The sequence below is a fragment of the Myotis davidii genome, unplaced genomic scaffold (genome assembly GCF_000327345.1).
Source record: "Myotis davidii unplaced genomic scaffold, ASM32734v1 scaffold223, whole genome shotgun sequence".
NCBI lineage: Eukaryota > Metazoa > Chordata > Mammalia > Chiroptera > Vespertilionidae > Myotis > Myotis davidii.
The window spans coordinates 5,423,193-5,431,747 of NW_006294609.1; the positions used below are offsets into that span (position 1 = coordinate 5,423,193).

At 56.4% G+C, this 8,555-nt stretch overlaps 2 protein-coding genes across 2 annotated transcripts in view; one reads left to right on the plus strand and one right to left on the minus strand.

Moving 5' to 3' along the window:
- Nucleotides 1-2,492, plus strand: part of CFAP73 (cilia and flagella associated protein 73) — a 14,484-nt gene extending 11,992 nt beyond the window's left edge. The window contains exon 7 of the mRNA XM_006769007.2: nt 1,848-2,492. The gene's annotated coding sequence lies outside the window, so the exon portion shown is untranslated. The remainder of the gene's footprint in view (nt 1-1,847) is intronic.
- Nucleotides 1-6,640, minus strand: part of DDX54 (DEAD-box helicase 54) — an 11,604-nt gene extending 4,964 nt beyond the window's left edge. The window contains 12 exon segments of the mRNA XM_006768938.2: nt 32-266; nt 970-1,104; nt 1,453-1,663; nt 2,500-2,631; nt 2,708-2,769; nt 2,851-2,972; nt 3,536-3,631; nt 3,749-3,790; nt 5,221-5,270; nt 5,395-5,583; nt 6,058-6,128; nt 6,469-6,640. Coding sequence (XP_006769001.1) covers nt 32-266; nt 970-1,104; nt 1,453-1,663; nt 2,500-2,631; nt 2,708-2,769; nt 2,851-2,972; nt 3,536-3,631; nt 3,749-3,790; nt 5,221-5,270; nt 5,395-5,583; nt 6,058-6,128; nt 6,469-6,640 — 1,517 coding nt within the window.
- Nucleotides 6,641-8,555: the final 1,915 nt, after the last annotated feature.

Below are 8,555 nucleotides of genomic sequence, written 5' to 3' on the forward strand. Positions count from 1 at the left end.
CCGCCCCCCCTGCCCTGCCCTGCATGGGGACTCACTGAAGAGGGGGTGCAGGCCCAGCCCCGCGAGGTCCAGCTCCTTGGCCCGCTTGATGGACTCCGGCGAGGGTGCTGGCCGCGAGCGCACGTACTGCTGCTGGGCGTTGTCAGCCACACGGCTTAGGCCCCGCAGCTCCAGCGACGCCTCCAGGGTGTTCCGCAGGCCGCAGTCCTCGTCGTCCACCACACTCTGTGGCACCCGGCCCAGAACGCCGTCCACACCGACCGCACCTGCCACCGCAAAGGGAGCCCGGTCATAGGCCTGCCGCCGGCCCACCTGCCCATGGCCCGGCCTCCCACACTGGCCCGAATCACAGAATCACCCCCGTGGTTGCCGACGTGCTACATGGTTAGGCCCATGACGGTTGCATCTGTACTAAATGCGTACAGAGTTTTGTCGTTATTCCTTAAACCCGTGGTCGGCAAACTGCGGCTCGCGCGCCACTCTTTGGCCCCTTGAGTGTGGCTCTTCTTAAGCCTTAGGAGTACCCTAATTAAGTTAATAACAATGTACCTACCTATCTAGTTTAAGTTTACAAAATTTGGCTCTCAGAAGAAATTTCAATCATACTGTTGATATTTGGCTCTGCTGACTAATGAGTTTGCCGACCACTGCCTTAAACCATACAGTGTAATGCCTATTTACATAGCATTCACATTCTATTACTATACGTAACTAGAAATGATTTAATGTTAGGGAGGATGTGTGTAGGTTACGTGCAAATATGTCATTTAATATAAGAAACTTAAGCATCGCGGATTTTTGTATCTGAGGGGGTCCTGAAACCAATCCACCGTGGATACCGAGGGTGACCGTACGGGGATATCCTGGGGTCAGATCCAGCCCCACCCCCTACCAGAGGGGACAGCTCTGTCCTTTGCCCACGTGAAGAACTCCACGGAGGACCTCAGCCCCGCCCTGGCCTCCACTCACCTGAAGGCTCCTCGTGGGGGCGGGCGAGGGTGAGGGAGCGGCCCAGGAACAGGTGCAGGTCCAGCAGGTAGGGGACCTCATCTGGGGCCACCAAGGAGTAGGCCGTGCCACTTCGACCAGCCCGGGCCACACGACCTGGAGGAGGTGGTCAAGCTTTAGCACAACTCCCACCTGCCCAACCCTGAGGGGGCATAGGTCCCCAGGAGGGAGCTCACAGGGCAGCGTTACTGAGAGGACTTCGGGGAGGAGGGAGCTGAGGGGCCACGTCACCAAGGAGCACGACAGAAAAGACAGGGGCGCCCAGGACAGAGTCCAGAGAGAGGAGAATCGCCCCATGAGGCACCCATGAGAATCGTGCCGGCCCACCCCCACCAGGTCCTCACTTGTAGGTCAGACCCCTGAGCCGGGTTCCCCACCGGAAGGGTGGGAGTCGCGCCCTGTGCCCTCAGCTCCCCCCGGGCTCAGCGCCCGCCGGCTCCTCACCCACGCGGTGCAAGAAGAGCTTGCCCTTGGCCGGGAAGCTGAAGTTGATGACGTTGTCCAGCAGCGGGATGTCCAGGCCCCGGGCCGCCAGGTCCGTCACGATGAGGGTGGAGCACTTGCCGTGGGTGAACTTGGCCAGGTTGATCTTGCGGGCTGTCTGGTCCAGGGCACTGTAGATGTGGGCGCAGCTCACCCGCTGGGTCGTCAGCAGCTGCTCGGAGCCAGGACAGGAGGGGAGAAGTGAGAGGGGTGAGGAGCTGGTAGGAAAGAGAAGAGTCTGGGCCACAGCGGGATGCCATGACCTGGTGTAAGCCTCATCCTGACTCCCACTAATGAGCTGCATGACCTCGGCAAGTGACCTAACCTCTTTGTGCCTTCATTTTCCTCGAATATAGAATGGGGAGAATTGTCCTGCTCTGTAGCTTTGTTAGGATTCAATGCGTTAACATAGTGCTGAGAACTCGGCCCGGAACACAGGAAGCACCGTGAGTGTTAACTGCTCTTTGAGAATTACTATTTCAGTCTCATTCATCAGAGACCCCAGCAGCTGCACGCAAGGAGGAAGCTCCGTTAAATGTATGACAAGTTAATGAAACCCAGTGAAGTGTGTCCTCAGAAAACAGACCCCAGGTGTGGCTGACCCAGGGAGGGGCCCCAGCAGCCTTTGGGGCACAGGATCCCCATGCTCTCATATGGAAAAACTCATCCAGTTGCTCACGTAGAATTGGGCACTGTACATAGCTCACTGCATGCAGTCCACACCTCATTTTTAAAAAACGAAACATATGGGGAAATGTATACAAAAGTGATAGCACGGCTGGGAGAATACTTCAGCATAACCTGGGTGGAGGGGGTAGCAACGGATGAGTCAGGACTGGCCATGAGTTGATAACTGAGTACCTGGGAGTTCATTAAAGTCATAAGCCCCGGCCAGGCCCGTGTCCCGCTCCGGTGCTGCCCTCCGGTGTCTGCACATGGAACTGCAGCCCGAGCTAATGAGGGTGCAGGTGCCAGGAGCTGTCTTCCTCACCAGCCAGGCCCGCTCACCTCACTGAGGTATTCCGCGTGGTGCTTTGTGGCCACAAACACCACGGTCTGGTCCTGGGGCCGCACTACGTCGCGCAGCAGGTGGAGGAGCACGGCGGCCTTGGTGTCCTCCCGCACCAGGAAGAAGGAGGTCTGCAAGGAGAGGGCCGTGAGGGGGTGGCTCAGGGCCCTGCACAGAGGCCTGGCCAGGGGCACGGGCAGACCTCACCTTGAGCTGCTCGTTGAGTTTGGCGTCCACATCCAGCCGAATGAGCACGGGCTCCGTGAGGCCTGCGGTGGGCAGAGGGGAGTGGGGGGCTGAGTCACGGCAGGACAAGGCCCGGGGCCCAGGCGCCCCCCGAGCTCACTCACCGGCCCGGGCGAACTCCACCAGCATCTTGGGCAGCGTGGCCGAGAACAGGAGTGTCTGGTGGCCCCCCGGGAGGCGGCTGATGATCTCCTGCAGCTGCTCTGCAAACCCCATTTCAAAGAGCCTGGGAGGGCGGAGGGCGGAGGGCAGGGGGCAGGATGGGTCAGGAGAGGGGCTTCCTCCAGTGAGTTCCCACCTTCAACCACCCTCGCCCCCACCATACTTCTTCCATGTGGTCGGTGTTTGCCTCGATTTTTCTCTCTGACAACTTCATCCTAAGCAATAATGACCCTGAAATCTTGGGTCTGATCTGTTCTGTTTTCTACAAATTCGCATTGAAATAAATGACAGCAGCCCTCGCTCTGGGTCAGGCACCGTTTGGAGTACTTTACAAATATCGGCTCCCGAGTCCTCACGGCATTCTGGGAGGCACATGCTAGTTTATCCCCACTCTGCAGGCGAGCCCCCCCCCCACCGAGGCCCCCAAGACCCTCAGTGATTTGTCCAAGTTCAGGGAGCTGGGATTTGATCCCACCTGTGTTCTCAACTTTGTGCTACTTTTTCTAACGGTGATCCCGGTACACAGGTCTCTCCTGGCAGAGCCCTTCCTCCCAGAAACCTCACCTCCCTCCGATTTCCCAGCCGCGGCCGACCTGGACCCTGCGAGGGGTGTACCTGCAGCCTTACCTGTCAGCCTCGTCAAATACCACGTACTCCACACTCTGCAGCTTCAGGTTCATCTCCACAGCCACATGCATCAGGCGGCCAGGGGTGGCAATGATTCTGGAAGGGGGGTGCAGGCCAGGTCACCCAGGGCCACCAGCAGAGCCCTCCTCTCACTCCTCAGACGCTGGCCATCTGGGAAGGGACCCCAGAGCATGACCCCCAATGCAAACTCACATGTCAGGGTTTTCATGCAGGGCTGAAAACTGGTCTTCCATTCTAGGGAGAAGGGCAGGAGTCAGCTCGATAGAACAGGCCTCTGTCTAGTCCCTGTCCCTTCCCACACCAAATACCCGGTGAGCCCACTCCCTGACCCCAGACTTGCCACTGGGGAAAGGCTACTGCTAACATCTTAGGCCAGTGGTTCTCCACCTTCCTAATGCCGCAACCCATTAATACAGTTCCTGATGTTGTGGTGACCCCAACCATGAAATTATTTTCGTTGCTACTTCATAACTGTAATTTTGCTACTGTTATGAATCGTCATGTAAATATCTGATATGCAGGATGTATTTTCATTGTTACAAATTGAACATAATTAAAGCATAGTGATTAATCACAAAAACAATATGTAATTATATATGTGTTTTCTGATGGTCTTAGGCGACCCCTGTGAAAGGGTCGTTCGACCCCCAAAGGGGTCGCGACCCACAGGTTGAGAACCGCTGTCCTAGGCAAAGGCCCTGCCGTGACAAGAGATGCAGGTTCAAACACACAAAAGGACTCACACAACAAAGAGTTCCCCAAAGAGTGGGCTCAGCCTCACAACCCACCTCACTCTCTATCTCCAGAGGCAACAAAGTTGCCTTTCACCCACAGCCTCCTAGCAACTACCCCTGGAACTGCCAGCTGCACCTCGAATCCAGTTTCTGGAATCTCTCTGTCCTTATTCTTAAACCTTTTGAGCACACACATCCCTAACTTAGTCGTCCCCTGGGACACCTGTAGGAGCCAGAATTCCGGGCCAGGCCTAGCCTGGGAGGCACTGCTCACAGTAACTAACTAGAGATAATACATTATAATGTAGGCAAAGAGCCCTGGACAGCAAAACACGCAGAACTAAGTGACTGGTGACAGTGACACTGAGAACAAGGAGGGGGCTGCCCTGGGAGGGAGGCCTGTGGAAGGGGGAGGGGGCACAGCAGGGGACCCGAGTTCTCATCTGAGCGGTACTACCAAACCACTGCGCGGCTCTGGGCCCACCACCGCCTCAGCGTGCTCACCTGTAAACAGGTGTGATGCCTGCCACTTCAGAAGGATGGTACCAGCACATCAGGAAAAATACATTTTGCAAATCTGAGCTATTACAAACATGCTTTGATTTTTGCACATTCTGCTTTAAACAACCCACAAGTACGCACATTAAAACATACATCTGAGCTACCGGGTGGGCGACCCGGATGCCACGAGCTGTCTTTCAGAAGCACCAGAACCTTCGCAGTGCTCGTGTGGGAAATTCTTCTCGTATGTTACTGCATGTCTCCCTAATTCTTCACAAGCATCATTCTTCTTTTTTAGAATGTGCCAAGAACTTGATATTGTTAATAAGCCACACAGGCTCCTACACTCTGATACCCTGGAGGCACGGGGTGCGCTTGCACAGGGATGGGAGTGTGGGTGACCGGGGCCAGGGGCAAGAGGGTTCTTACTTGTCCCCACCCAGGATCAGGGCAGTCTTGAGGCCGGTGAACTTGCCCAGCTGTGGGGAGAGACAGAGAAAGATTGAGAGAGGGTAAGGGGGAGGTGACTCAGCCTGCCTCTCCCTGCCCTCCCCACCATCCCCCTCTCCTGTCCCCCCTCCCCCCTCTGCAACCCCAACACACCTCCTTGGTGAACTTCATGGTCTGCAGGGCCAGCTCCCGGGTGGGCGAGAGAATGAGGGCACGGGCCCCCGACTGAGCACTGCGGGCCTTCAGCCGCTCGAACATGGGGATAAGAAAGCAGGCTGTCTTGCCACTGCCCGTCCGGGCCATGGCCACCATGTCTTTGCCATCCAGGATCACGGGGATGGTCTGGAGACGAATGGGGAGGGGGCAGGGCGGTCAGCTCCTGCATCAGAGCTTCGAGTTCCCAGTGGAACTAGGGGACCTCAGTGAGGGGGAAGGGGCCTGTCGCCCAGTCCTGATCCCATTTTTGCCAACGCTCGTTTGCACACCTCCAGGGACGAGCAGCTCACCACCCCCAACTCTTTCCATGGTTTGAACATCCTTCTTCAGATGAAGCCAGACTCTACCCTCCCTGACCACTGCTCCTCACTGCGCAGCCTCAGCAGGGAACGGCCTTAAATGGCAAAGAGGCACGGGGCCGCGTCTCCTCTCTGCTGGGCCCAACCTCCCCGACCTGTGGAACAGGCAAGCTTGTGGGGCTTCAGAATAAGAGGGACAACAGATGTGACAGCTGGGACAAGGGGTGTCTATCAAGAGGCTGAGAGAAGGCCAAGTTCCTCATCCCCTCCTCCCAAACCCCCAGCCCTGCCCAGCGCGTACCTTCCTCTGGATGGGCGTTGGCACCTTATAGCCTTTCTTCATGATGCCTTTGAACACCGGGTAGCTCAAGCCTGGGAAAGACACGGGAACGACCAGGGTGGAGGGAGCCCCCACGCACACGACTATCGCATCTTTCCCCTGCTGCTCTGAAATGCTATTGTCAGGCACTAAATCCCCAAATGTCTTTGCCTGTTCCTGCACCGCATCGCCCCGAGTCCTGCTCTAACTGTTCTCTCATTGTGTCAGGCCCGCTGCCCCCATGAGGCCCTGACTGGCTCTGAGACAGTGTCTGCTGCCTCAGTTTGCCCAATACCTACCAGTGCTGGGCCCAGAGCAGAGCTCAGAGGGTGTGGTAACCCCCGGCTGCTACCCGCCCCCCCACCAATTTCTCCAGATGCCTGGAGCACCCACCCATGGACTGGAAGCCTCCCGACTTCTTCTTCTTCTTGTTCTGGGCTCGCACCATCTCCCGCGTGTCCGGCTCCACGTCCGAGGTGCATTCCGAGGTGGGGAAGGTGGGCAGGGGTCGGCCAGGTCCCAGCTGGAGGGAGGAGCAGAGAGGCAGCATCACTCCAGGTACCATCAGACCACTGGGCAGGGAGGGGGGCTGTCCTGCAGCTGGTCTGCACCCCTTTCTAGTCAATGACTCCCCTGCCAGATCACGAGATGTCCCTGCTACAGGGCTCCCCTTTGACGGGGCCAGGACAGGGCAGAGGGGCAGAGAGCAGGCTCTGCAGACACACAGCCTGGTTTCAGTCCCAACTCTGTCACTTGCCAGCTGGGGGACCCCACACAAGGGACTTAATCTTCCCGGAGCCTGTGTTCCCACATCTGGGAAACGGTGACGAGAGCATATGCCTCACGGATGCCCATCCAAGACCCCTTAGTCCCAGCACAGCTAACCCAGGTGCCTCCTCCGGGGAGCCCTCTCAGACTACAGGACTGTCCCCTCCCTCTCGAAATAACAGGTATGGACCGTGAATTCACTGTAATGATTGGAGCTCACACGCTCTTACTCGAAGCCAGGTGCTGCTGCATTCACATAGGTTAACACACTTAACCCTACAACAACCCTGGGAAGTGGGTACTATTACCTTGTCATCTTACAGAAGGAAACTGAGGCACAGAGGGGTGACGTGACCCTCCCAAGATCACACAGACAGCAAGTGGGGGGATCGGAGTGTGTTCCTCCCACTGTGGCCCTCTATGGTCCCTGCACCATCTAGGCAGGGCTGCAGCCTGTCTAGTATAGCCTGTGTGCTAAGAGTGGTCACAAACATTTTAAAAGACTGTCAAAAAACCCAACAAAAAAGACGGTGACCTTATAGGGCCCCACAAAGCCTAAAATATTTACCACGTGGTCCCTGGAGGAAAAGTTTGCCAATCCCTGTTCTAGGCACATAACAACCAAGTCTTGGAACACACCAGGGCCCAGCATTCTACTGCACGACAGAGCATATAAACATGTCATTCCATCCTTTCCAGGTCTGTGAGGCACATGTAATCATCAGCCTCTGCACAAGTGGAAACCTCTGTCTTCTGCAGATGTGGCTCAGAGAGGTTAAGCAACTTCTTCACTATCCCACAGCCTGTACAGGGCTGAGCCAGGGCAGCCCTAGTCTGAACCACATACATGGGCTCCTCTTTGGCATGTAGTACTCTGACCTCCTGTTCATTATCTTTAGCAGTTTCTCCGCATTTACAGAGCACCTACTGTGTGCCAGGCTTTAGCTAGGCTGGGGAAACTGGGATAAAGTCTGGTGCCTGCCTTGGAGAAGGGTAGGCCTCTCTCCACATAAACACTCACTCATCTACTTACCCAAAGCTATTCTGTGCCAGGCACCGGCTGGGCACGGGGCTGTGGAAAATAAGGGGCTCCTGCCCTCCCTTCCCATTTGCATACAGCTGGCATTCAGTAGTAGAAACAGCACAGGCTCTGAAACCAGACAGTCGCGGGTTTGAATCCCGGCTCTCCCGCTCACAAACTGTGTGGTTTTGGTCAAGTTTTTTTTTTACCAATCTAGGCCTCAGTTTCCTCCTCTGGCAAATGGGATGATAACACATAGCTCACAGGGTGGTGTGATGATTAAATGATAAGGCTGGTAAAGCTCTTAGTACGGAGCCTGGCACATAGTAGGCGGCCAACAAACCCAGGTTTAATTTATTACTATTAATTCCCCAGAGGTTTGGGGGCATCACTGTCCCAATCTACGGGCCTCGGCCTCCCCTTAATTCAACCTCTCAAAAGAACCCCCACTTTCCAAGTCAGAGCTCCAGCACCTGCACTTTTCATTGGACGAAAGGGAACTAGGGCCCGCCCCCTGAATCGGAAGTAGCCAATGAGCAGCGGGCAACCAAAGACCCGACCAGGAAGGCCCGCAGGCCCTAGCCTTCGGAACGCGGTGGCTCCGGCCGCCAGGACCCGGGTCAGACCGGCGGTCCTGCCCCCGATCCCCTGCCAGCCGGCCTCTCCCCACCCTGGGAAGTGCCCACTCCTC